This window comes from Etheostoma cragini, chromosome 5 (genome assembly GCF_013103735.1).
Source record: "Etheostoma cragini isolate CJK2018 chromosome 5, CSU_Ecrag_1.0, whole genome shotgun sequence".
In the NCBI taxonomy this organism is placed as follows: Eukaryota; Metazoa; Chordata; class Actinopteri; order Perciformes; family Percidae; genus Etheostoma; species Etheostoma cragini.
Window position 1 is genome coordinate 12,189,845 of NC_048411.1, and position 27,816 is coordinate 12,217,660.

At 42.5% G+C, this 27,816-nt stretch overlaps 1 protein-coding gene across 4 annotated transcripts in view; it reads left to right on the plus strand.

Moving 5' to 3' along the window:
• The window catches only part of ebf2 (EBF transcription factor 2), a 32,339-nt gene extending 4,786 nt beyond the window's left edge, over positions 1 to 27,553 (plus strand). For 2 of the 4 annotated variants that reach the window (XM_034872302.1, XM_034872303.1), the window contains exons 4-16: positions 2,847 to 2,902; positions 2,990 to 3,063; positions 4,476 to 4,544; positions 18,923 to 19,004; positions 20,550 to 20,691; positions 22,851 to 22,981; positions 23,208 to 23,334; positions 23,486 to 23,574; positions 24,101 to 24,166; positions 25,119 to 25,293; positions 25,389 to 25,571; positions 25,659 to 25,829; positions 26,009 to 27,553. In XM_034872302.1, the coding sequence (XP_034728193.1) occupies positions 2,847 to 2,902; positions 2,990 to 3,063; positions 4,476 to 4,544; positions 18,923 to 19,004; positions 20,550 to 20,691; positions 22,851 to 22,981; positions 23,208 to 23,334; positions 23,486 to 23,574; positions 24,101 to 24,166; positions 25,119 to 25,293; positions 25,389 to 25,571; positions 25,659 to 25,829; positions 26,009 to 26,040 (1,397 nt within the window). In that variant the 3' untranslated portion in view covers positions 26,041 to 27,553. Of the gene's footprint in view, positions 1 to 2,846; positions 2,903 to 2,989; positions 3,064 to 4,475; positions 4,545 to 18,922; positions 19,005 to 20,549; positions 20,692 to 22,850; positions 22,982 to 23,207; positions 23,335 to 23,485; positions 23,575 to 24,100; positions 24,167 to 25,118; positions 25,294 to 25,388; positions 25,572 to 25,658 lie in introns of all 4 variants that reach the window. The other 2 variants (XM_034872300.1, XM_034872301.1) reach the window with 1 other exon arrangement.
• Positions 27,554 to 27,816: the final 263 nt, after the last annotated feature.

A 27,816-nucleotide genomic window follows, 5' to 3' on the forward strand; every position in this document is an offset into this window, starting at 1 on the left:
TCCTCCAACCCCCCATAGTCCTTCCACATGAGAACCAGGGATACGTAGAGAAATTTGGGTCCCATGAGCCACTCCTGCCCCTACTCTGCCATCGCAGTGGAACCCATGGGAGAGAAGATAAAAGACATGTTCCAGAGCTACCCCCTTATACACCCACCATACACACACTGATACACACACACACACACACACACACACACATACACACATACACACGCACACACTCGTACATACAAGCACACCAAAAGCACTTCCTCTGTATCCCCTCCTCACATCCCCTTCCCCCTCGCAATATCAAAGGCATCTCGATCGAGACTTTGATGAGAGAAACATATTTTGAAAGCAATACTCTCCAAAGTCTCTATAAAAAATACTTAATAATGTGCTCGTCTCTCAAGAAGCAATTCATTACATGTGGTTTCCCTATCTTGTGGGATTTACAGCGGAGGTTTTAAAGCATCCAAAGATTCAGAGATACACCTGCTTACTTAGAAGCGAGAGACAATGTTCAAAAGAAATTCACTTCTCAATTTAACCCCTTAACAACTGATCGGGTGCTATTTTACCTGTTGGTGTATAACTGTAATCTCCAGTCAGTCATGTAAACCTGGGAATAAATCAGAAGTTAACGAGAAATATATTTAAAAAAAACAGTTTGACAAACGTGAGAATTCTGGCCTCATAGACTAATAATCCTCAAACATCAAATAACTCTCAATCCCCTCAGAAACCATCAGAGAGGCTGCTTGCCAATCTTATTCCCCATGTTGGCTGGACAGAATTCAATCCTTTTTGAGCTTGTCCAGAGTTTGAGATAAATAAATAAATTAAAAAGATTAAAGTCATAAATCTTTCCATTTTATTTTGGGTATCCTTAGCATCATGTACTTTTTTGTCAACTAGTTGGGAGTTTAGGGGTTTCAGTGCAGTTTCCACTGCTTCATTTATGGCAAGAGTATTTATAGTTTTGCAATTAGGGTCAAGCTTCTGGCTTGATCTTTCCTCTACTTCAAATTTCCAATAAAATACAAGGAGTCTCTGTCTGTATGCCTGTCCTTCTATTTTCTTGACAATCATTCATTGGATTGACTTGCTGAGTAGCCAAGAAAGTGCAGTGCGGAGTGCAAGCTCGAGAGATCTTCAGGACATATTTATTAGTGCGTTATGTACACACCATGATAAATAATGGGGTAGAAAGGATGGGCAACCCGGAAACTGTAGAAAAACTGTGCACACAGTTTTTAGATTGAATGTGCCCAATGACAGCATGTCAGCGTTGCTCAGCCATTCTCAGGTATGTGAAATAGAAACACATCCAACTGGCCAACGCACATTCAACCCCATTCACCCAGATGTGCCGATCACCGGGATGATAAAGGATTGGGTGCTTTGAATGTTTAGTCAAGGTGACCCTGAAACACTCCTCCTAATGCAAAAGTTTGACTTTGTTTTATTTGATGTACTTTGGTATTTTTAGTTTAAGAGATTTGTTTTTGTTTTTTGGCATATTGTGACCTGTTGCCTTTTTGTTCAGTGTCGGCACAGTGTAACACAGAGGTATCTCACATGTTCCTTACTTTTATAATGAAATTAGTTCACCAAAGTGGCCAGTGGGCAAAATGCCACCTCTCTGACAAAAGGCATTTGTCGGTCTTTGACACTTGCTTTACTGTCCCTTCAAAATAAATGAAGACTGTACATCTGTTGTTTTTTGCCGATGTTGTTTCGAGCTTGCATCGAACCATGATCTTTAACCAGGTTATGTACCAAACTGTGTCTTTTGTGTGTGTTGTTAAAAGTAAAAACAAAAAAAGACAGTATAAAAGAAGTTAATGTTGTGACATCACCCATTGGTTTGTAGACTGCATTTTAAAGCCTTGATTTTAAAATTCGGTCTTGGTCTTGATGGTGGAGCTGGGGACGAGCGCTAAGTTAAATGCTAAGCAACCAGCTCATACTGGCACAGGTTGGTTACAGGTGCATCCGTAGTACACAGTAACATAAGCTGAATAGGATGCTAATTTTTTGCTAGCAAAAAACAGGCTTAAATCAAAGTGTGTCCTACTTAGCCTACCAGAAAAACGAACAGCCAACTCGTTAAGAGTTTTTTTAGTACAACGAACGGACAAGGCATTTACAGGATCTACAATTCTTCTTACATTTCAAAGACAAAAACAAAGATGACCCCCGCAAAGAAGTCCCCTATTTGAATGTAAACAGTGCTATGGATATGCGTTGGTTGGGATTGAAAGGTCGCTACATGGTGACTTGTCAGTAGCATGGTAGCCAAATCATCAGCATGGCCTGCTTGTCGGCTATAAAATACAAAATAAACATCATGCTGGGACTAACTGAGTATTGAGACCATAAACTCATTAGGAAAATGTGTACTCAGGTAATAGATCAAGGGTAGAAGTAAGTTCATTTTCTCATAGATGTCTTTCAGACTTTTTTTTGGCATCCAGTGGAGTCGCCCTCTGCTGACCATTAGAGAGAATGCAGGTTTTAGGCACTTCAGCATTTTCAAAAACAGATAAGGAAGAACAAGCAGAAGACCAGACATGTTAAACTGTAACAAACTCAACACGTTTCAAGCATCAGCAATTTAACTTTTTGGTTCCTCAAAATAGTATTGTCTCAAAGAGTTAGCTGTTATTAAATGACCCGTATGCTTTATTCATGACAGCAATACCGGTGGCCAAGAGATCTGTGGGAAATCACTGCACTAGTAGACTAAAGCACTGAGGGCAAGAGAGCCTACGTTTTTACATAATTTTCAGTAAACTCTCCCTCATGCCTAAAATGACTTGTTGAAGCTATTAATAACAACCAATTTCCTTTTGCAGGGGTTCGCACAGAGCAGGATCTTTACGCACGACTTATTGACTCTGTCACAAAACAGGTTGGTAAACCTTCCTTAAGTTTCGGCTGTGTGAGTAAGACTTAATTCTACATGAAACTGAATCTGTCCCTTATTTCCCCCTCTTAGCCAATAGCATATGAAGGACAAAACAAAAATCCAGAAATGTGCAGAGTTCTGCTTACACACGAGGTTATGTGCAGGTGAGTCTTACACACACACACACACACACACACACACACATACACACACAAAGCATGCATGCTCAATGAAAGTGTCACGCACAGGGACAAAATCCAAATATTCATTACTCTCCTTCACTCTTAATTAACTCAGTCAGCTTGAAATGTGGTTTGGGATGATGCTTAGGGCTCTATAAAAAAAAAAAACTATGCTGTGGTTGAATTATAAGTCCAGCCTGTCTGTCATCATCCTTGTTACAGTGGTAACCCCCACCCCATTGCTTTTGCTGTCCCCGGCCAGCTCCTGTTTCTTCCTGTAGCTCCTCACTCTCTGGCCTGGAGTTTTGCAGCCAGACCCCAGCTGACACACACTTTTAGGGAACAATCCGCCTTTCCCTCATCAAAATGTAACGGAAGCACATCTGTTTAGTCAAGACCTCAAGTTTGAAGTCTGTCAACATGTAATGACAAGTGGAGTCGTTTACTCCTGTTACAAAGAGTTGTTATAAAAGTGAGTTTAAAAAAATCTAGTGGTGTTTTTTGTGACTAGAAGGTTTTAGTTAATGTTTTGGTGAATAAAGAAAAAAGGTGAACGCAGGGTTATGGATGGAGAAGAAGCTGAAGAGAGCGGTCTGGGAGTGGGGCAGTGACCCAAGATTTGATGGCAGCAGGGGAAAGGATAGGGGGCTGGGACATGGGAAGAGGGAGTAAGACGGAGTGGGCTTTGCCATTGTGTAGCCAGCAGATGCCCGAATGTGACTCACAGCTGGCTAATAACAGAGCCGAAGAGGCAGAGGGCAAGCGTCACAGCTGGGGAGTGAGGCCGTCTGACAGGGGGGCGGAGGGGGGCAGGGCCAAGCTGGGACACGAGAGGGGTGAGGCGAGGTGTAGGGGTGGCAGATGGTTAGGGGTGGGGGCACTTTTGTTATGCAGTGAAGGGGACTTTGGGGAGGGGGGGCTGGGTGGCCAGCAGGCTCCTCGGACAGGACTGCTGACGAATGGTAGGATGTTGTGTGTGTGTGTGTGTGTGTGTGTGTGTGTGTGTTTGTGTGTGTGTGTGTGTTTGTGTGTGTGTGTGTGTGTGTCTGTGTGTGTGTTAGCGCAATGAGGCTGCATGGGGGGGTTGAGTTTGATTTCGAAATCAATGTGACAGATTGCCTGGCTGGCTTTTCACTTTTGAATAGTCTCTCACTGTTTGTAGGGTGTGTTGTTGTACCTTTTCTTCCTCTATTATTCTTTTGTCTATTCTTCCCCTCCCCTCTCATGCCTCCTTTGTGTGCTCCTGGATCTTGGCTGACTGCGAGGCATAGTAGTCTGGGCCCATTGGATGTGGATGGGCCCAACAAATGATGTCTCCTCCTGTTTAATTTGTTGTTGTTTTTTTCCTCTGCTGACTTTTCCATTTTTTCTGTTTCTTTTAACTGCCCATTCAGCCGCTGTTGTGAGAAGAAAAGTTGTGGCAACCGAAACGAGACGCCCTCTGACCCAGTCATCATTGACAGGTAATGAGATCAAATCACGTCCCATACAGTCAAACCACGTCACAAAAGCACATCTTCATGCTAAATGTTCAGGTCGCCCATTTGTGTCTGTATGCACCTTCACAGTCACAAAGAAAGAGAGATCACAGGTTGATGGGAAGGTCGCTGTAATGAGATCTCACCAATCAGCTGTTGCATTTACCCAAACTAAGCCGGAGTAAAGTGAGAGCGGAATGGCTGCATGACCGAGAATAAGTCCCAGTTACAACATGCATGGATGAATTAGTGGGCTGTAGGCATACATATTTACAACATAAGGATAAGTGTTTTTGCCACATCAGTTGCACTGAATCAATGCAAGGAGGCTACAGTATAAAGTATATGTCTCCTATGTGTTTCTCTCTCTTCGGTTTATCTGTTGATCTATTTTCACCCTGCTGGGATCTGTTTCAGTTTGCTCACTCATTACGTTCAACAGCCAACATAAGCTACACCTGAAACCTGCCAAAAACTTGTGGAATCTTTCACATGGATCTTTCTTACCACCAGACAGGCCCACATATGTAGTCCATGTTCACCCTGACAGCCAGTTATCAGGTTTAAAGGCGGATGACCCCCGCAGTAATCAGTGTGTGCGAGGGCCTTCACGTGCGATGGATTTCTGAGGTCTCGCACTGTCTGCCTGGCATTAACCAGTGTGATGAATGCTCATAAGCAGACCGCATGTGAAATACTTTCTCTGTGATGTCATGAACGCAACCTTCATCTCCTCTCCCTCAGCTCTCCTTCCTTCTCTCCTTCGCTGCAATCGTCTGTCTAGAAAACACTCACTTCATATACGTCAAGGACCCTTTTCTTTCCCCTCCTCAGTTCAAGCTGGCTGGCTGTTGACAGTGTGTCTCAAAGGATCTCCGCTGAAGATAGTTTTCATATAATGGAAAATATTGGCCTGTTGTCTTTTGAATTTTCCCAGAATTCTTTGGAGCAGCTGCTTTTCGCATTTACTGTAGCACATCACTCTCCCAATATCCCCCTCCACATCCCTATTAAACTTTCTCCTAACACGACTAAACCTTTCAAAATTTGTTCGTAAGTAGCTCAGTGGCGGTGGGCTGGTGAAGAAAGAGTGATCTATATAACTCTTTGTTGCTCTGTGTGTGTGTGTGTTTGTGTGTGTGCAGGCTGGTGTGCAGCTGTGAGGATTGATTTAAATGGAATCATTGACCTACTGTACTCTCTAATCACATTGGGCATATCCCGTCCTGATTGGGGCTTTTCTCTCTTGACTGGCCTGCGAAATCCTCTCCTCAGGGAGCAGCCTATTAGCAGCCAGTTAATTTCTGATAAGCCAATGGAATTTTTGCATGGCCCTGTGCCCTCTTATCCCACCTTATGTGCACTTGCTCATTTGACTGTACTGTATGCACGTACACCACACACTGAAAAAGATTGACAGATGTGTGTGTTCAGAGCATGTATATACTATTTGTGTGAACGCAAACGGATGTATATTTTCATGTGTGTGTTATCCTTGTATTTTTATTTATGTATGTATATGGATGGATGTGCGATTGTCTATGTTTCTTTGTGACCCTTACTTTGACCTTTTCTCTAGTCACTGCTTGGGTAATAAATTATTCATGTGTGTGTGTGTGTGTGTGTGTGTGTGTGTGTGTGTGTGTGTGTGTGTGTGTGAAACCTATGTGCATTTGTCCATGTGTGTGTGTGTGGAGGAGACAGTCTGTTTCTGTGGCTCCAGTAATCAGCCTCCTGCTCCAAGCCCCAACACCTGTTCTCCAATTAACATGCAGCGTGCTGGGGCCCACTCGCTGCTATCACCCAGCCACTGCTTTCCACCCCTTCTTCCCTTTCTCTTTTTTCTCCCACCCTCAGCCCCACACTCCCTTTCTCCCCGCCTCGCCTTGTATCTGTACTACTGCACACCCCTCTCGCTCTTTCCGTTCGGTCTCGCATGCTCTTACTGTGCGCCTACTTCTTCACTACCTATAGCCTTATTCCCCTGCACCTCTTCTTTTTCCCTCAAAATCTCCTCCAACCCCCCCTACCTTTAGCTTGTCTAATTTTGCCATAATTAGGCGGTGTCATTAGAACACCTACCCAAGCACAAGGGAGTTTGCAATTCCCCAAACGGCCCAAACCCCCTCTTTTCTAATCTCCTTTCCATATTGTTTCAGTTTTCTCTCCCCCTTCTCCTGCTGCTGCTACTTCTGCCCCCCCCCCCCTCTTCTCCCTAATCCTGATTTGAGTGAAAGGAAAGAGAGGAGATCACAGCTGATCCATAGGGAGGGGTGAAGGGATAGAGGGAGGGATGAAGAGGGCAAGGGCAGTAGTTGACAAAGAGATGACTTTTAAGTTGCACATGGGAGAGAATTATTTATGTCCGGCTGCCTGCTGTGTCTAATAGTTTTACAATTGTATACTCCTAACATTGGTGAACTGCTACCCTCAATAGACTTCTCTGTATGGAGAGTGTCAGAATATCAGTCAAAGATAGACTGATGGACTGGCTTGTTCCCTGAATGGATGATCGTTTAAATAGATACATTGATTTCTCTGGGCTCATCACCATAAATCTTCTCTAACCTCTCAAACTCATGCAATCAGTGTTTTTATACTTTTCTATTTTGTAATGTAACATTTTTACAGATGGCCATAACATTAATGTATTGTGTGGCGGCTTGCTTTACAATTAATGTTGAAGGAACTAGTGGATCAGTTTGTTAGTTGACAATTAATTGACATCCTTTTTTTGATCAGTTGATTGTTTACGTCATTTATCAAGCAAAAAGGCTAGTTCCATCTCCTCAAAAGTGAAAATCTGATGCTTTTCTCAGTTTTACACTTTTAAGTTTTATTTCGTTAAACTGATATCAATAATCAACTTATCAATGAAAGGAAAAATACAACAAGCCCTAAGTATAATACACATTTTCTTTTACTCTGTAAAGCTCTTCTTTACTCTACTCTGAGAAGTATCTGTTAATGTTGGCATTATTACCATGCTGACCTCTGACCTCTGAGAAACTATATTGGTTCTGGGCCAAAGCTGGCCTCTGTATTTATGAGTGGACCATGGGTTTACAATGGAGACAAGCAGATGTCAGTATTAGTATTAGACTGTGCGGTTTGGATGGGAGGGGTCAGTGCTCAGTGTGAGTGCGTGCTTTTATATTTGGCTAAGAAGCTGAGATCAATAGTTGGTCATAAGGAGTGTGTGGAGGGATCCATCTTAAGGAAAGAGCCTTGTAAGGTGGGGTGGGGGTGGGGGGTGGGGGGGTTGAGAGAGAGGGTGATCAATGGCAAGCACTATCTCACTAATTGATCGTGTTTCCAAAAGGGGTCTTTTTTAACAAGCCGGCGCTCAGAGAAAAGAAGAATAATCAATAGGAATTTTCCAATGTTGTCAATATGGCTCTTCACTCCCCTCGACTCAAAATGACCTCGCAAAGACTCATACACACTCGTGCATATCAGCTTTTAAGTTCTAAATACTGAACTAAAAAACAAAACCTTCCGGAATGCAAGTACCATTGTCTTGCATGCTTTCCTTTAAATAGTTCCTTTCTGAGTTGATCATTTTGCTGTTTGAACAATGATTAGTTGTCGTGGGCTTGACTTCAGATGCTCGGCTCCAAGAGGAATCCATTACTCTTAATCTTAGGTTGTGGGTTGTATTGATCTGTTTGTAGTCTTGGTTCTAGTTATGTGCGTGTACCATAGCTTTGTTTATAGCTAGTCAGTGCAGGTCTCTCCCTCCCCCCCCCAAGCCCTCCCCCAGTCCTAATCGATGTGTAGTAGATAATACAAAATGTTTGTTATTTTGAATTCCTCATGCGGATTTTAATTCTCAAACCTATTTTTCCTACACAAAGACAATTTCCAGTATGATAACGTACAGACACACGTGCACACAGTCCCAGTTCTGCAGTGCAGTGAAACTGCATATCTTTTATAATTCTTTACTGATTAACACTGTCTGGACAGTTTGAAAACAAACTATTCAGATATCATTTGTTGGTGTGTGTAAATGCCTGTGGTGTATGAGAGAGGGAGTCTGACCATCTGTTTCCATGTTAGTCCATCCGCCTGTTTGTGTGTGCGTCTTAAAATATTTAAAAACATGTAACAGTATAATGATGCGGGCCACTTCCTTCTGGACCTCTGAATGGTCTTTCACTGCCTGTTCTTACAGCAGGACAGATAGTTTCTCCTTGTATTGCAAATGAAGGGGAACACCAGCCTCCTCATTCTTCAGCTTCAACCAAAAAGAAAAGAAAAGCTTCAAGTCTTTGGGAAAAGAACATTAAACTATCAGCCAAAGAATAAATGCAGTAACATTTGTTGGACTGTGTCAGGGGTCGAATTCTTCCCCTTTCCCAGATGCATACTTACACACTGCGGCCAAGTCGCCCTGTAAGGTCATCATATATGCACTTGAGAGTTTTATGTGTAAGACAACAATGTCATTTTAGGAGATTGTTTCTCATACTCCCAGTACAAGATTCTCCAGCTGTAGAGTGGAACTCATACTGTAGCTTTCTTTGTTGATACTGGCATGCTGTACCTGTACTCCCATTACCTTTTCTATTACATTGTATTAAAGATGACTTGTCTAAAGGTTTTGATGGGCACTGAACCATCCCATTGTGTAGCCAATAACGTTTCTAAGAAATACAATTTGAGTTTCTAATGTCCCTCCTTTTTTTTTTTTAAATATAGTTTACTCTGAAACAGGATGTCAGTGGCTCACTCTCCTACTTCATCATGCAACTTACAGAGGATGTGGAGGAGGTGCTATTCTATCCTCCATATTTAAGGTTTCGGCTGCGGAAAGAGCTGCAGATGATGTTTGGGAAGTTGCTGCAAACTGAAACAGACCCTCTTCCTTATAAAAACTTACTGGATATGTAAGCATTCATGGAGAAACCTCTGTGTTCTCATTGAACACAGAATCAAAAAAACTGGGGCTTGCAGTACAACACTGATATATAGAAGGATACTACGTGTGTTGTCTTCATTTACCCAGGGCGGGCTGAAAACCAATTTTGCGAGCAGTCACTATATGTAATGTTGTTTAGTTGTAGCACGAACATTGTTGCTGTGCTAACCTGGAGTTCAATTTATCTTGCACACCATGTTCTAATACAAAATTGAAATGAATATATTCAAACTATTAAGAAAAAAATTATTTTAGACTAAGGATACTGGCCAAGTTATAAGAAAATTCAGAATTCACTCCACAGATGATAAACCAAGATAATGTTGTGGTGAATGTGTTCTGAAGCATCACAGTGATGCTGATGTTAATATGCATGCATACATTACCTGTGTGCCACACATTCATACATGCACAGAGATAAAGTCAGGGACAGTGGTCCCTTCAGTCTGCTGTCACAGGTCTCTCTCTTGTAGGATAGTACTGTCCAGTCCCTCCAGACCCCCTGTCAGCAAGCACCTCAGGCAGGGGGCCAGGCAGCGTGGCGACAGGGCCCTGAGGCTCCAGTGCACACCGCCTCACACAGCGGAGCGGCACACAAGCTGGACCACTGAGCAGCTGGCACAGGACCGCAGGGATGGCTCCTCCCTTGGGGCAATGCAAGGGGGGGGATGACACAAAGACAGACAGAGACGATGCAATGTCTAGAATATCAAATTCACTGACAGGGACTGCTTCAAACAGTGGGAGCATCACTCAGAGTTAGACTGCTAAAAAGGAGATCAGGGACCTTTTGTGGGGCCACTAGCTTTCTGCAATGTGGTCTCATGTGAACTGGGGAATCCTGGACTCCTGTGTGCACAGGAAGTGTATAATGAGCTGTAGGTTATGAGCCGAGTTTGTGTTTGGTCACCTTTGCTCCGCTTTAGCCAGTGTTAGCTGTTGTGACTTGAACCCTGACACAAGGAGTAGGACTGGTTTGTTTTCTTTGAGAGAACCACAGAGGGGGCAGTCGGAAAAGTAGAGAGATGTTTTGACAGGAAATAGGAATGGACTACCAATGGGCTAATGTAGAGGAACAGCAGGGGGACTTTTAGAGTGGGTGGGATGCAGAGAGGATGGGGGGGGGGCAAATTGGAAGTTTTGAGTTGCAGCTCAATGGCGCGCTTTGAAAGGCCTCGCACTCTCGGAGTAGCTGGGGCAAACCCTCTCATTTGTCTGGCCACTAATAGGGTTCACCTTTGGTTGAGCAGTGTAGAGATTAAGTAGGGGCACTCAGAGGATCAGAAGGGGGCAGATTAGTGTGATTTAGAGGTACTTCAGATTGCAGGCAAATGAGCGGTGTGTGGTTATGTGTGTGTGATTTGTATTTGTGGGTTTATTTGTCATGTAAAATTCCTGCATTTGCCATTTATTTTCCAAGGGGATCTTGTATCAGTGTAATCAGGATCTCATGTGTGTGTGTGGGTGGGTGGGTGTGGAGTCAGAGGCCAGTTAGTAGTGGTATTTAGGAACAAGGGCTGTTTTCTTTGGCTGTGGGTGGAGCTGTTATTGTGTGTGTGCAAGCTTGCACGCATGTGTGTGTGTGTGTGTGTGTGTGTGTGTTTGTGTGTGAGATGGGAATTGGTGTGTTAAGTTCTTAAATTTCACTAATGACTTAACAATGCCCCCTGGTGCTAGGCCGGCCCCGATAGCTACCTTGTTTGTTTGTCTGTCTATTTATCTGGAATCTGGACAGGCAATATTTCTCCCATGAGTTTTTTTCTACAAATCCTCCACCCTTTCACTTTTTTAAAACATTTCTAAACACCAATATTTACACATCTGCTGTATTTTTTAAACAAAAATTGTTATTGGCCAATGTTTAAGGCAATAGTTATTCCTCCCATGGGACATGGAAAAAGACAAGGAGATTGTGTAGATACAGTTTTCATAATAGATGTACATTTTTACATTGTACGGATTGCAGGGTAGACTTATAATAAGTTCCAGAAAACCAGGAATCAATCCTGTTTTTTGGGTGTTTTGCCCGCTAAATATTTCAATGCAACAGATGTTGTGTTTTCCCCATCGTGAAGGAAAACATGAACAACAATTGCAATGTCACTATAATATTTTGGATGCATGTGTAAGCATGTGTGTGTGTGTGCGTGTGTGTATGTGTGTGTGTAATGGCCCTGATGAATCTGTCAGGGCTGAGGGCAAGGGGTGATGTGACTGCTGACAGGCTCCCAGCAGGCATGCTGAGAGCCCCAACAGTCAGCGTGCCCTCCCTTCAGCCTCCCCGCCGCCCGGCTCCTCTTCTCCTCTCCCAGTCCTCGGCTCCACACATTTGCTCTGTATTAGCCACGGACAGTAAATTACAGCACCCTGGACCTCTGAGTGATTCCATTCCCATCTCTTCACATGTTCTTCTTCTCCTCCTGCAGCACCATTATCCAGCTCACCTTCTCTTGCGTCTGTCTCCCTCCCTCCTTTTCTCTCATTTTGATCTGTTTTCCTCTCTCTGTCTGTCATATGGTTGGCTCTTCGACTCCCTCAACCCTGTCAGATTTATCTCCCCTTTCTGTCTTTCCTTCACTTCTGTTATACTTCTCATCCGTTCTTCTATTGTGTCACGCTACACAGCGCTCCCCCCCTTACGCATCCCCTCCGCTCCCCCTTTACTTTCTTACAAGCAGGTCCCTGTTGTCTAGGCTTCACAGGTTTCTCAGCTGCCTCTCTCTCTCTTTCGTCCTCCATCCTATCCCCCCCCCCCCTTCTCTCTCTTTCTGGAAACAGATGTTGTTTGTCAGATCTTATCATTACTGGCTAATTAAGAAGACATCTCTTCTCCTTCTGTTGTTGATTCTCTTTCCTCTCCTCTCCCTCTCGGTGGCATCCATCCCAGATTCATTGTTCTTCTCTGAGAGAGGTTCAGGTCGAGCTTTGATATACACATGCTATTGGTAAATCTGATTAGTGGCTGATTGATTGAAAGGGTATTGAGAAAGCAAGATCAGTGTTGGTGTATTGCAGATGACCTTGTATGTTTGAAATCTGTTCAGCTGTAGAGGGTGCTCCGTTCCTCTACTTGACAGTTGAGAGTATGTTTTGAATCCTTATCCCTCAGGACACACCAAGCATGCTGGGAGAGGTGAGGCCACTGTTGGGACTTCTATTCCCTGTCCTGGTTGTGAATTCATGTTCTGCAGACTCTGAATATCTATCCATATCCATCTATTTGGCAGTCTGACCACAGTCCCATGTGGCCAAGCTTTGTATGCAATCTATGCTTTTGGCTGAGCTTGGGAGACTGAAACTTTCATTCATTTTAAATTGTTGAGATGCACATTTAGCAGCTAGCGAGAGATAACGCAGTAAAACACTTTAGCACCCTGGAGATATCTCGTTGAAACACTCGAGTGCCTCTTGTGTACCATTCCCATCATTCTGCTTTTCTCGCCTCAGCCCTCTGTTTCTCGCAGCTCCGCCGTGCCTCAGCCACTTTTGCGGTGGCAAGCCTGAATGTTTTACAGCGCAAAAAGCTCTATAAATCAGCACTAGTGGTTTAAATGTTTGGCTTTGTCACAGTTCTCAAGTTTAGAGGCGGGGTGGGCTGGGGCTGAGGTTGCAGGGGTGAAGCCAGCCTGGTTAGGCAACTGAGAGGAGGCCAGGAGGGGCACAGCCAATGTACCAGTTATAAAGAGCCGTTTCCCCCATGTGCTCGCTGTCTACCTGAGACTACCTGGAGTCGATTGACCTTCTCATTATCGTACCACTGATCATTAAGAGAGGATTTGTAATATAGTATTGCATCGGTTCAGTCTTCGATGTGCTACTGTTCCAAAAAGTTGATACTTATAACTGAGTTGATAGACCTTCTGTGGTTGAAAGCAACAACATATATTACCTCAACTACTGTGCTTCAGTGCATTTTTAAAGTACATTTTCTTCTACTGTATACTTTTACTACAGTGATTGTACATTTTACTCCATTGCATTTATTGACAGTTATAGTTGCTGATTACTTTGATAAGATTAAGATTGTATAATGAGCACTGTTACTTTAATGAAACTTCTGAATACTTTCTCTGCCACATCATTTGTATACAGATGACATTTAAAGTCATACAGGATAAACACTGACGTCACTGAGAAACTACTGGACAACACGATAATGTGGGGACCATCATTTGATACTTTGTAGATAGTGGATACAGGTTTGAATTGTGACGATCTTGTAAAAATCAGAAAGGTTACAGCTGTTTGATTGATGACTGGATGTGCGTTATACAAGCTGTTGCAACAAAGGAAGAAAAGACATGGAGTCAGTTTGGCTCTGAGATGTTTGCCGGTGAAAGGCGAGTGAATCTGATGCCACAGATATCCCTGTATGTTTCAGGGGGAGGAGGCGGAGGAGGGGGTTGGACTGGGAGGTTGGTGTGAAAGGTCCTGTGGTGGTATGCGACAGAGGGGGTATCAGTTCATGGAGGGGTTTCTGTGCCCCATTAGCAGTGTCAAAGGTCATGTGCCCCGGGTGTTAACCCTGGTGACCAGTCTAGCTTCCAGTCTGCCAGGGGACCCGGGTCCAGGGGTATTTATTACTATCCCCCACCTCACCCCATTCCATCCCCCAAACACAGCTCTCCCCATGGAGGAAAACAAAACACCTCCATCCCTCCCCCCCGGCTGTTCCTCGACCAGGGTACATGTACTAATTGGACGCATATCCATACACTGATGCGTGATGACCCATCTGTAGATGTGGGCTTTGCCGTTAAACATGCTTAGATCAACAGTGGTTTATCCAAATCTTAGCACATAGCCATGAGCTGCAGCGTTTTTTGGGCCGATTTCTTACATGTTTTATTCAACATCAGCTTGCAAGTACATACATATGACTTTTAGACATTTGTTTTTGAGGCATCATTTTTGCAAATGTGTAAAATGTTGCATGATTGATTGTGCACACATGGTTGCTTGCAAGTCGGTATTTGTCTTTGTGTATTTTCCTGTGAAATCACGCGTGAATGTGTGTGTGGTTTGTACAGCCAGCGTGTGACATATGCATGCATACGTGCACATATCTGGGCCTGCTGCATGAGTTAGTGCTCTCAGTGTGTGAGTGTGGCAGAGGAAGGCCCTCAGCATGTCAGTATGTTTTAATGCTTCACATCTGGTTTCCTAATTTTCCTCCCACCCTCCCTGCCCTCCCCTCAGCTCCCCTCCACCTCGATGTCAGGACACTGTTTTGTTTTTTTAGAGTTCTTGTGTGTGTGTGTGTGTGTGTGTGTGTGTGTGTGTGTGTGTGTGGGGGTGGGGGGGGGTTGATGGAGAGGATGTCTGATGAGTGATGGCCCTGAATAGAGGACACCAACATTCTCCCTCTCTTCCTCTGTATTTGCCTCCCCTCTTCACCATCATTCTCTTCGTCTATTGCTCTGATCTCTCTATTGATTTCTTAAAATCAATAACTATTGTGCATTGTGGAGGGGCCAAAGGTTAAATGTACGAAGTGGTGCAGATCTTTTTTCTGTCTCCACCTCACTACTTTGCCTATGTGTGAGCAGCAGGGCATGAATGTCTGCGGAAAGAAATATGACAATCTCCTCCTTCTTTCCCTTAAAACATCTCCTCCTAAATATTTGTATCAAAGCATAAATGTGTCATCTTTGACACAGACACAAAATTGGGAAGCCAAAGCCATATCCCAGTAAAGGAGACAAGTGGAGAACATTTTCTAGCTGTGCTGCTAACTAACTTGTACTCTTCATTGAAACATTTTGCATTACATGCTTCAAGAACTGCTGCTACCAGTAAACCTTCATTTACAATGAGCACAGAGGGCGATGTGTTTTATGTCTATGTGAAAAGGCAGTTTATGTCAACAGTGATTAGTGCTGATGAATACCTATGAACATTTTTGTTAGGGGTCCTGTGCTGCTTAGGTGCTCGTTGCATGATTAAGGCCATATGTAAAGCACAGTGTGTAACACTTATGTGTAACAGATGCCCCAACAGACAGAGAAACGGGAAACTGAGGTTTCACACTGAGGGGTGAAATCTTTCCAAAAACTGCATTTCTGCTATTGTTCTTTGTGTCAGGACTTGCTGGTTGGTCGTTGAACCAGTTTTAGTTAAGCTTGTGGTCACTATTGGGATGTCCGCCTCACACTTAGAGGCTTGTGTTTTGTCTTGGGAACTGAAGCAGATGCAGACAAAAGGGATTGGCGGCCTTGACAGAGATGCAGAAGTGAAGACAGAAAAGAAAAAAACAGTCCCTGTGGTGCCGGAGTGGAAAATGATCCCAAGGTTTAAGACCTGGGTCTTTGTTTTGTTTGTGTTTCCTGTCTTAAGTGTGTCTGTGGAGGGTAGATGTTGTGGAAGATAAAACTTGGTTTCCATTGCTTTCCACAGTAAATTCAGTGAAATTCAATTACTTTTCCAATTTGTCCTCAATAAGTTACAACATAAATCATGAGGAGTTTGCCTTTTATCAAATTTCAAATTTGTTAGTAATCTAATGCTCTTTTCTGTTATAAGCTTAAATAATGCTTTGCCTACAGTCTGTTAAATTTAGCAAAATTGACTTGTTTGCAAGTGAAAAAAAAATTCATTATCATTGCAGACATGCAGTATATTACAGTATAAACAAGTTTTTTCCTATTATCTTTATTTGCACTATGTTAGTCACTTTAGTATGTTTTAAACAAATAGAATTATCATTCTACACCTGCTTTATGGAACAGCATGTTCTGTGAATGTAAAGAACAAGGCACACTTTAAATATGAACATGCGTAAGCTACTGGAGTTCTTAGAAAACAGCCTTTCTCTGTAATTTCCCTGTGACATGAAGATCACCTCCAATGCTCTGCATGTTCTCCTCATCTCTTCCCTCTGGATGGGGAGGTGTGTGGGTGTATTACATTACCAAAACAAAAACAAACAACAGCAATATTAAACTTTTGCAACCACAATAGAGGAGGGGATAAAAAACAGAGGGTCCTCGACTTCTTATTAATTATGCAAGATTAGTCTAATTATAATTCAGCAAATGAATGTGTGGCAGAAGGTGCGAGGCGACGGGGCTGGGAGATTTGCATGTTAAGTGGGCAGAGGGAAGCGGCTAATGCATGCTAATATATGCGTCAATGTCTCGCTTTAATTTCAGCATTTGCAGCTGTGTGCGTCCGAACTGAGGGGGTGAAAAGTTGACTCAATGGGTTTTTGGGAGGGGGGCAAAAGGTGGGGGTGTTGGTGTATTAGAGTGTGCATGCACGCATGTGAATGTGTGTTTCTGTGTGTGTACGGCATCTGGTGTCATACAAACAGGGAATGATGAGAAGAAGTCAACAAACAAGGTCAAGAACCCCTTTAGAAAGTGCACAAAGCCTGAGGTGGATGTAGACAACCTCTCAATTAGGGTTGTGATATCGCTATTTGAGGCATCACTGCATGTTGTATCATGTCAGTCAGTCAAATGAAGGATGACTGCTGGTTAGATGAACATTAAGTGGTTGACAAGCAAGTTGGAAGGAAATGAGTTTGGATAAACCACAGCCAGACCATGGCCATGGGCACTTAAACCAAAAAATGTGGTCTCTGTCCTGATTTACCTCCTTATAAATGATGGCTTTAGCCTTCAAAATGAGCCATATTGCAAGAATCATTGCCCAGGATAAAATCTACATACAATATAACTCTCAAAGAAGGCAGTAAAATGAAACATGACACCAATTGTGGGACCCTTTCAGAGTCCGGAAACAAACTGTATAACTTTCCTTAGTAATGTACTGTATATGTAGTGATTTTAAATCATGTTAAACCGTTACTGTCATTCTGTTATACAAGCCCATGTAAGGAAGGACAGAAAAGTCAGATTGACGAGCAAAGAAATGGGAGAAGGAAATGAGCGAGGCACAAATGTGCAGTTTTACATGTTTCACCCAAAACTGAGGTCTAGCTCAGCTTTGAGGTTGGATGTCCGAGCGTTCCCTGATAAATTATAATCACTCTCTGCCAACAACAATATTGATTGTCCTCCGATGAAATAGCTCAAATCAAGAAATGTTGGACACACTATTGGAACTCGGAGCTAGTTACTTGCCAGGTCCCGTTCGCATGGGAGGAAGCTGGAGCGAGTGATGGAAGAATAGTAAGTAAAAGCTGACAGAATGAGGGAGAGATTAGTATTCGATGGGAAGGTTCAGGGCTTTGGGGCCAATATGTAGTTCCTCTCAAAACAACCGCTCTCCATTAGGAAGACTTATATTTTCAGAGAGCACAGTGTGGGTGGGATTGAAGCTAATCATGTAGCCCAAAACCACTGCCTCCCTCTGCAGCATTTTTCTTCAGCACTGTTGTTGTTTGCTTAATTGGAACATTAATGGATGCGTTTTTTATTGGCAAGACAGAGTGCAATGTGTTCTCTGCGAGTGGACATCTGGTTTGAAAGCTACATATTTGCTAAGGCCATAATTCTATCATAAAACCACAACACTTCCAGGTTCATTTTTCTTTTTTTTTTCATTTAACGCACATCTTCTGCCCCATATTTTTTGTTACTGTTAGATTTGTGTAGAACTTCTCTTCTCTTGTCTGCACCTGCACTCTTTTTTTATATACTTTCCTGCATCTCACCTTGCCAAGTCTCCCTTCTCACTGTGTTTCAGCGATGGAATGTGTTCTTGTTGTTGCCTTCCCTTTCCCATCGCTGTCTTTGCTTCTCAGCATGGGGACTTTGGGATTGCGGCAGAGCTGCGTTGCCATGGCAGCGGGCCGTGTTGCCGAACTGTGTACACCTGGGATTTGGAGTCTCTCTCCATACACTCTATCTCTTTCTTTCTCTCAGGTTTCCTTTGGTATAGCAGTGGCTACATCTCGCTCTTTTTCTGCTTCTCTCAATCTCCACAGCCGATCACCCTCAAAAGTACTCTCACATACATAATGAGACACATATACTTGAAAACAAAATACATGTCCATACTAGTGCCTGTGCCTCTATCACTACCTTCCTTTTTCCATTTCCTCATTTCACTTTCTCTGTAGTTGTCTCTACTTTGTTCCCTCTCCATTCCCATGTGGGGGTTCAAATACGGCATTGCAGGATATCACAGTCCCCTGAGTCCCCTGGCATACATCACTGTCTCCAGTTTACTTTGAAACACAGCAGCGCTTTTACCGGACTGTGCTTCAAATTCTCATCCCTTGATTGAAAGTGTAATAACATTGACTTAAATACTAAGCTAAACAGCTGCGATTGATGTCAGACCTGTAATCATATAAATAAGCACACACATGCGCACACCATCCATCCAAGACCTGTCTCTGAAAAATAATGAAAGTCTTCTTTGACTGCCAGTGTGTTGCACGGTAGCAGATAATCATATACACGATTCTTGCATGGGATTTTTTTAGTTGCTGATGTACAAACATGTGTCCTCTTTTTTACCTTTGCAGGTTTTTCTTGAAGTTTTTCCTGAAATGTAACCAGAATTGTCTGAAGACAGCGGGAAACCCGAGGGATATGAGGAGATTTCAGGTACGAAAGAATGGTAAAAAAGAATGTTTGTGAGTGGGAAGAAGGAAGGTTGGGACATGTGGGCATGACTATAGGAATGAAATTAGAAATATAATATATTACATTCTTGGTTACCATACCCCAGTCACAGCCCTCCATCTTAATAGAACAATGTAATCATTACTTTTTTGTCTGTACTAAGAAGCATTATTGCCACAACCTTTTACATAGTAAATCTCTGGACGAGACTTTCCAATTGAAGACATCGAGGAGGGAGTTAGAGGTGAAAGTTAAAAACCAATAAGGCGTCAGAGAGACGGAAAGACAAATGAAAAGTTAGAGATAGATATGTGGGAGTTTTGCTCGTTGGGATGCAGGAAATATGTTGAGGTGTTTCAGGAAGTTGTCAAGAATTGAGTGATTGGCTCCAGATGGAGGAGGTCATGCTCCGTGACCCAGGAAGTGGTCACAGGGGACACTCCCGCCCCACTTCCTCTGCCGTCTTTCAGCACCAGCGGCCCCTGTCTGGCATTCTCCTTCTCCCAGCATACCCTCCGTCCCTTCCCCTTCTTCGTGCTCCCTCTATCTTCCATCATGTTTACTTTAACTGGGATGTGACACATGCTGAGAAGTTATGAGCACAAGGGGGCTATCCAAGACTCTCATCTCTGGGTTAAAAGGTGATCAGAGCTGGACAGGAGTCTGCTGCTTGATCAATAATTTACAGTTATTTTCCTTTATGTTCCCCTCCCTTTCCACCTTTTATAGCACATATGCCTTTTCTCCTTTTCTTTCTTATGTTCCTTCACCTGCAAAATTACTGCCATGTGTTTATTTCAAAAGGAGTGAAAGGCTTTATCTTTGCTGTTTAATTTTCTAAAAACGCACATTAGGAATATTTTTAGTTTAACATTTAATTTAAATGTGACTTTTTCTCACTGACCTCTTCCTTCTAACTCTTAAACACACAATTGTAGTGACTTTCAAAAATAGTATCACATCAACTCTCATAAAGATCCGAAGGGAAAGACCTACAAGTATTCTCTCATTAATTAAATGTGTGTCATCCATGTAAGGCAGATGTGGGATGGGACACCCACATGCTGTGGCCAGAAAATCAAATTAGGCCCACTATATATCATCCACTGCTTTAACGGCCGGCAAAAATGGGAGATTTGGTCCATATGTGTGGTGTCATTGAAGGATCAGGAGGAGACAGCGATGAGGCTGCTGCATGCTGTATGAATCAAAAAGTTAGGTGAGCGCCAGTGGAGAGGCCATATGGAGACAGTGTGTATGTGTGTGTGTGTGTGTGTGTATGTGTGTGTGTTCGTGTGTGTGTGTTTGTGTCAAGGGGTGTATGAGCAGTGTCATCACCAGAAGAATGCAGACATACGAATATCCCAGGAAAGTCACATTACCTATTGAGAAATACTACTATCACCTGTATGCCGAAACTAAGTGTCGCTTAGGGATTTTTCTGTTGTAACCAGAGACACTGACTCGCAGCATGTTGTCTAAGTTGTGTACTGACACTCATGTATCTTCCTCCTCTCTTTCCTTCAGGTGGTCCTGTCAAGCACTGTGAGTGTGGACGGCCACGTTCTAGCAGTGTCCGACAACATGTTCGTCCACAACAACTCAAAACACGGTCGGAGGGCCCGCAGACTGGAGCCAGGCGAGTCCGTCGAGAATTCTATGGAATATGGTGAGACACAGACACACTACAATGTCACACCCCATTTATCTTTTTTGTTATTTCATTACATGTCTACTTCATCATTCACACTCAGAAACATAGTACATACTGTAACAGCAGGTACTTGAGTTGCTTAATGTCCATTCATAATCACCGTGATATTTCAAACATAACCAGTGGTGCTGCTGAGGTCATTAACTGAGCTAATCAATGTATTAATTAAATGCTTGTCTTCATAAAAAGCAGAGATGATAATAACATATGATCTTAAATCCATTTACTTTAGTGCAAAGAACACAATTTCATATTGGGTAAGATCCATTATCTCTAAACCACATTAAACATTTTCCTGTGGTGCAAAGTTCTGTAACTAAGTGTATATGTTCAAGTACTATACTCACAAACGTATGCTTTTTTATACTAAATTTCCTAGTTTACTACACTACTTTCATCTGACAGCCGTAGTAAGGACTTACTTTGTTGTTTCACATTTTACATATAAAACATGATTGACTGCTGGACAGTTCTTCAGAATACTTTCCCAGTACTTCTAAAGTAGTAGTAAAAAGTATCATTCACAGCAACCAGCCTCAACCTTAAAATATCCCTTTACACTTAACTTGAAGGTATCTACATGAGAGTGACATGACCCTGCCATGAACATGTCATAAAACACTATAAACAAGTCAGAAACGTTCATGACATCGCAATTCTTTGTCAAGTGTCATTCGGTTTTGTCATGACAAGTTATGGCTATTGTTGGAGTTAGGGTTCATATGTTCATGACTGTCTCTTATGTGGAAAAGGTCAAGTAAAGTGTATCAATATTTATTATGCCATAATAACTCACGTTCACAGGGTCCATTTCCTGCATGTTAGCGATACTTCCATATTTTTACTTCAGTATGATTTAGTGCCCTATTTTAACGCTCTGAAACGTAAGTATAAAACGCCGAACGCTGGTAGCTTTATGGTTGAAACTTGGGTGCTGTAGCTGTTATACCTTTACAATAAATGACTTTTGCGCCCAACGCAAATCTGAAATGGGTTGGTCTGAAGTAGCTACATTACTCATAGGTGTGTTTTTTGCGTAACTTGCAATAAACTAATCACAGCGTTATTTCACATTCCCTTTAAAAGCAGGCACACTTGTTCCATGGCGGATTGCTTTTATAATGGTGGATTTGCTAGGCGCACACTCTTAACACAACCATGGGCGCACACGCCAGGAGCAGTTCTTAACAGAGGAGACCGACGTGTGCTATTGATTTTGAGAGGGTTATGAATAAATGGTGATATTTTTTAGTGTTGTCTAACATTAGACAGAGATTACCTCACTCTAACGATGCATCTCTTCTGTCTCTCGTCTCCTGTGCTGCTTTGGGTTAAGTGGTATCAGCACATGCATCATCATCGCCTTAAGTCCTCTAATAGTTCTTCATTTATGGCATCAACACATTTACAATTCAGGAAAATTGTGTGTTGAACAAGGTCATATTTTCCCTAGTATTTATGTATGGTTTGCAAAAATGGGAATTTCTGGGTCTGTGAGAGAAGCAAAGTGTGTGCGCGGTGTGCTACATTACGGCCAAGCACGTGTCCTTAAAATAGCATCTGATTAACTAGCCACTGACTTTAGAATAGGGTTTTCCTCGTCTGTGACGGAATTACTGTAAATCTGAAATTGAAAAATAGCATTAGGGAACATTTTTCAATTTTTTGCTGAACCGCCCCCAGAAGTGCAAGTTCATTCCCTAATTTACCAACGTGAGTCTGTGGAGGGAAAAGTCCGCTGAGCATCGGGTGCAAAATAGGAATGACACATGCGTACATAGTCAATTGCGCTGAGTGCAAGCTAGGGCCCTTACATTTTTACACTGTTGTACTGTTTTACTCACACATTTTATTTCACTGGACCTTTAATTACTGCTCTATAGTATTGAAGGTCATGTGATTTTTGACCTATATTTAACATGAGTCTAAAACACCCTGGTCTTTATGCAGTTTGTGGTGGTATTCATGGTTAAAAGCTACATAGATAGGATAAAGTACCCACAAAATAACGTTCTCTTTTAAATTACCTTTTAGATGTAGGCTGAACAAACTAAATTGGTGTACATCCTGCAATGAAACCCTTGGAGTAACTCTTGCTTTGCTCTCCGGTACAGCCACCCCGTGTATCAAAGCCATCAGCCCCAGTGAGGGCTGGACCACCGGCGGGGCCATGGTCATCGTCATCGGGGAGAACTTCTTTGACGGGCTGCAGGTGGTGTTTGGCAGCATGCTCGTATGGAGTGAGGTAGGAATTGGCTCCAAACTATCTCACTAATGATGGTAAAGTCTGAAGTGTATTTTTGAAATGATACATATATAGCATATGGCTTGTCTCATTATTTAGATGATTTATGGGCAGTCTACATAAATTAATCTTTCCACAGTATTTTCTTAGCCTAAATATTTACCAGTCATGGGGGGGATAATTTCTTGCGGTTTTGTGATACAATTGCCGTCTTCTTTTCCCTCAGCTAATTACGCCGCACGCTATCCGTGTCCAGACACCTCCTCGACACATCCCCGGGGTCGTGGAGGTCACACTGTCTTATAAATCCAAACAATTTTGCAAGGGAGCACCGGGACGCTTCATCTATACAGGTATTTAGACAACCCAAAGTGTGGGCTTTGTTTACACTTTAAAATGGCACCCAGGTATTTAAGCATAACATTTAAATAAACTTTACACAAGATTTGATTTGCAATATATGTTTCTTTTTTTATTCTTACTCTTATATTTTTCTATTTTCAGCCCTGAATGAGCCAACTATAGACTACGGTTTCCAACGTCTTCAAAAGGTCATTCCTCGACATCCTGGTGACCCAGAGAAACTAGCCAAGGTTGGAGACGTAATCATAATCATGTTGGTTTTTCAAAGAACTGTGCATTGTACACTTTTTTAACAGTGGTTTTTATTAAAGATTTTCATTGCAATTACAATTTTCAACCTTAAAGTACAGGTATGTTACTGTAGTATGTATTGAATTTAACAGGAGTTGTGTATGTCTGCATCAGACAATTATATTGGAGTAGCTTTAAATTAGTTTGCTGTGTTGTCCTGTGATACATCACAAGTTTTCTTTCATTCGTTTTCTGAAATGTCCTTTTTTAAGTCCTCCTTGTCTCAAGTCTAGCTATCGATGTTTCCCTCTCATTGCAATTGTTTATTATAATTTCTTCTAAAGATGAGAGTGCAGGAATCCTGACTGATTTGTTTTGCATAGAAGGAATAAAGTTCCTCACTTGAAGAAAAAAGGTTTCCTTGGAATGTCATACATTAGTGAGATTTCTTCAAAGGTCATTAGAATCCCTTTGCATGCTACAGTCATATCAAGATATTAATGTAATAAAATCTGATTTTTGCAGGAGATCCTCCTGAAGAGAGCGGCAGATCTTGTGGAGGCCCTGTATGGAAATCCACACAGTAATCAGGTGAACAGTGAGAGCTTTGAAACAATATCCCAAAATACTATATATATATATATATATATATATATATACTACAACAGTACAAATACTACAACAGTGATTTTGCAAGTTTTAGCCCATTATATATTAATTGTAAATGTAAATGTAAATGTGCTGTATTTATATAGCGCTTTTCCAGTCTTAACAACTGCTCAAAGCGCTTTTACATCTACAGGGAACATTCACCATTCACACACATTCATACACTGTGGCCGGGGCTGCCGTACAAGGTGCCACCTGCTCATCAGATAAACATTCACACACATTCACACTCCGATGCGCAGCACCGGGGGCAACTAGGGGTTCAGTGCCTTGCCCAAGGACACTTCGACAATGACTGCAGGGGCGTGGATCGAACCACAAACCTTCCGATTGGCAGGCAACCACTCTACCACTGAGCCACAGCCGCCCCGGCGTGTATACTTTACAGTGTAAAAATGATCAGTAGTTGATTGTGTAAAGTTTACACAATAAACTACTGATCATTTTTCAAAGCCTACCATTATTTACTCAACTTCCTACTTTCGAGGCAGCCACAGTTTTTTCATACATTTCAGTAATTAACTTGCAGGGATTGGAAACCTGCTTGAGATAGGTAATTTTTGTCAGCATGGTAGTACAGTTCTGAGCAGATGTTTCTGCTTCAGTTTTTCAGTGTTTTTGTGTCAGGAAGCTTCAACATCTAAGATTTGACTCAGCTGCCAAAATGTGGCTGGAAAGTGGACTAATTGGACATAGCTAAGACAAACACAGCTTTAGGGATTTTTTAATGCTCGCCTGTTTACTGTCAGGTTATAGACGCGAGGCGTTACAGAGGTAATATCTTGACAGCTTAAAGAGCGCATCACTTGGCTTCTCTCTGTATCTGTGACACTGCGAGCCATTGCTAAACTCCGCGTCATCGTATCTCCTGTAGGACATGCTGCTGAAACGTGCGGCCGACATCGCCGAGGCGCTCTACAGTGTCCCCCGTCCTCACAGTCAGCTGCAGGCCCTGCCCAGCTCGCCAGCCCACGGCAGTGTCATGGGCCTGGGCTCCTATCCTTCTCAGCTAGGCGTCAGCATTGGGGACCATGGACAGAGCAGCCAAGGTGAGCAGAGTGGGGCATAAACCATTCACTACTTAGGTTATTTTTTTCCACTAATGAAGCTCATAACAGACCCAACCTTTTCATTTTTCTTCCAGGTTACATTCGAAATTCCAGCAGCTTGTCTCCAAGGGGTTACCCATCAGCCTCTACTCCTCAGCAGTCAGGTTACGGGGGCAGCGGAGGGATGACTGGAGGCTATGGGACAGTTCCCATGACCAGTCTAGGAGTACCTGGCTCTCCTGGTTTCAGCAGCGCCTCCCCGACAGGCTCTCCCTACAGTAAGAACTTTTAATGATCTATACTGATTTTCTGTGGTAATTGACTCTATTCAAACTTGAGGCTGATTGTTGCTCTCTCTCCCACAGTAATGCCCTCCAGCCCGACTATACCAGGAAGCTCCAGCTCTTCATCGTCTCTCTTGCCTTTCTCCTCTTTCCCGTCTGCTGCTAAACAGAAGAGTGCTTTTGCTCCCGTCCTCAGGCCCCAGGGCTCTCCCTCCCCTGCCTGCCCCGCCTCAGGGGGGAACAGCTTCAGAGGTAGCCATCCAAGTCACTATCTGACCCCCCTGTCTGAACTCACGAATGCAGTCTAACCTCTTGTACTAACTGCTCGAAAAGCTTTGACTGAACAAGACGGAAAAGAAGTTGCTGGATGTACTATAATGCAAGACCTGATTGATTAGAATCATAGATTTTGTATATTTTTTTCTCTCCAGCAATGACGGGCCTGGTTGTTCCCCCGATGTAGCAAAGCACCCACTCCAATCTACCCCAGACCAATGCTTCACTTAGCCCCTCTTTTGGCATTAAGAGGGAAGGGCAAAATGGAAAATTGATCACTAGCGACCATGTATAACTTTCCCTCCTGAGCCCCCCCACAACCGCCATTTCGTAGTCCCTCTTTCATCCAGGTGGATGAACAGGACGGGGTACGGAAATGTCCAAAGACCAGCCATCTACTCCAGAGGCAGAGCACATTACTTTATCCACAACTACAGACGAACAAAACTTCTCTTTCTGTAGCAAAAAGCACCAGAAGGACCATGTATTGCTGTGTGTGTGCGCGCGTGTGTGTGTGTGTGTGAGTGATGAAGCGTCTGCGTTTTGAAAGGAAAAAAAAGGAGAACTGAAGATTCAAAAGCATCTGTATTTACCTCTGGCCTGCTATCACATGCAGTACGTGATTCTTCCGACAACCTTTCCAGACCTAGGCCAGAGAGAGACGTACGGGACGCGTTGCGAGAGCGCGGACGGACTCTAAGAAGCTCTAAGAAGCAGGGTGCTATTTGTCTGTGTGTGGACTTAAATGGCATGTGAGTGCACTGTCTGTGAGTTAGCGAGAAGTTTTTTGTAGTAGACTTTTTGAAGACAATTTACATTCCAGAAAAATAGACCCTTTATTTTTTTTCTGATCTCTGCGGTTTTACAAGGAAGGACTCTTTGTCTCGAGGGTTATTACTAAAGGAATTCATATATTGATTTATTTAAGAACAAGCAATTTAACTTATTATAGGTAGTTTAGGGTATAATATAAACGTGTTTTTATAAAGTGGTCCTTTTCCAGCTGTTACTGAAATAAGGTTATCTCAACAATTGCAAATTAATTTGCTAAATGATCATAAGAAATATGATGGATAACATAACAATAACACACAATTTGGAACAAAACATTCCCAGTTTTCAGGTTCTTGCATAACAAAATCTTAATATTGTGCTGACATCTGAAGGAGGTTATTGTCCTGTAAAGGAAAAATGTTAGTTAGCCTTATCCTTTTTAATTTCACTTATAATGCATGCTTTGTCACACCATTGCCCTGATATTATTTCACTCAACATTGCAAATTTATATGACTATAGCTTACAGATTTTACAGTTTAATTTTGAACCTCTCAACCCAGTTCAGGTCTCCAGTCACTATGCAGTACAGTAAATGAAAGCACAAACTGCTCAATTGAAGAACAGGGCATATTAGGTGTTCATTAACCCATATCATGCTGTTCTCTGTACTCATTGATTTCTGTCATCACAACACAAACTTCATTCTCAGGATGTGAAAACTAAGAACACAGAGTAGATGACATTTGCAAATTTGTTTTTAGAGTTTGGTTAATTTTATTTATTAAAAAAAATTATTAGCAATTTATTATTATGTTTTTTGAAGCCACCTTTTTTTGAAATTGTACAAAAAATGGTGCAAATGTGACTTGTATATCTCAAGTCTCAAGGTGTAATTATATTTTGTGCTCCAAATAAAACAAATACAAAAATCGTTACTGATGTTGCTTTAAATGTTTGTAGTTCTTACAGGGAACAGAGAATTACACATACATTATTTTACACACACAAACACATACACACACGCACACACACTGTATTATTTGAAAATGTCCTGGTTCTACAAGACTCCACATCTCAGGGTTGGGCTGGATCTATTTTTGACTGTGCCCATCACCTGTGTGCTCGTGCAGCTTGCTACACTGTTTTGTATACATAGCTGATGAGCCGCAGCATCTTAATTGTGATG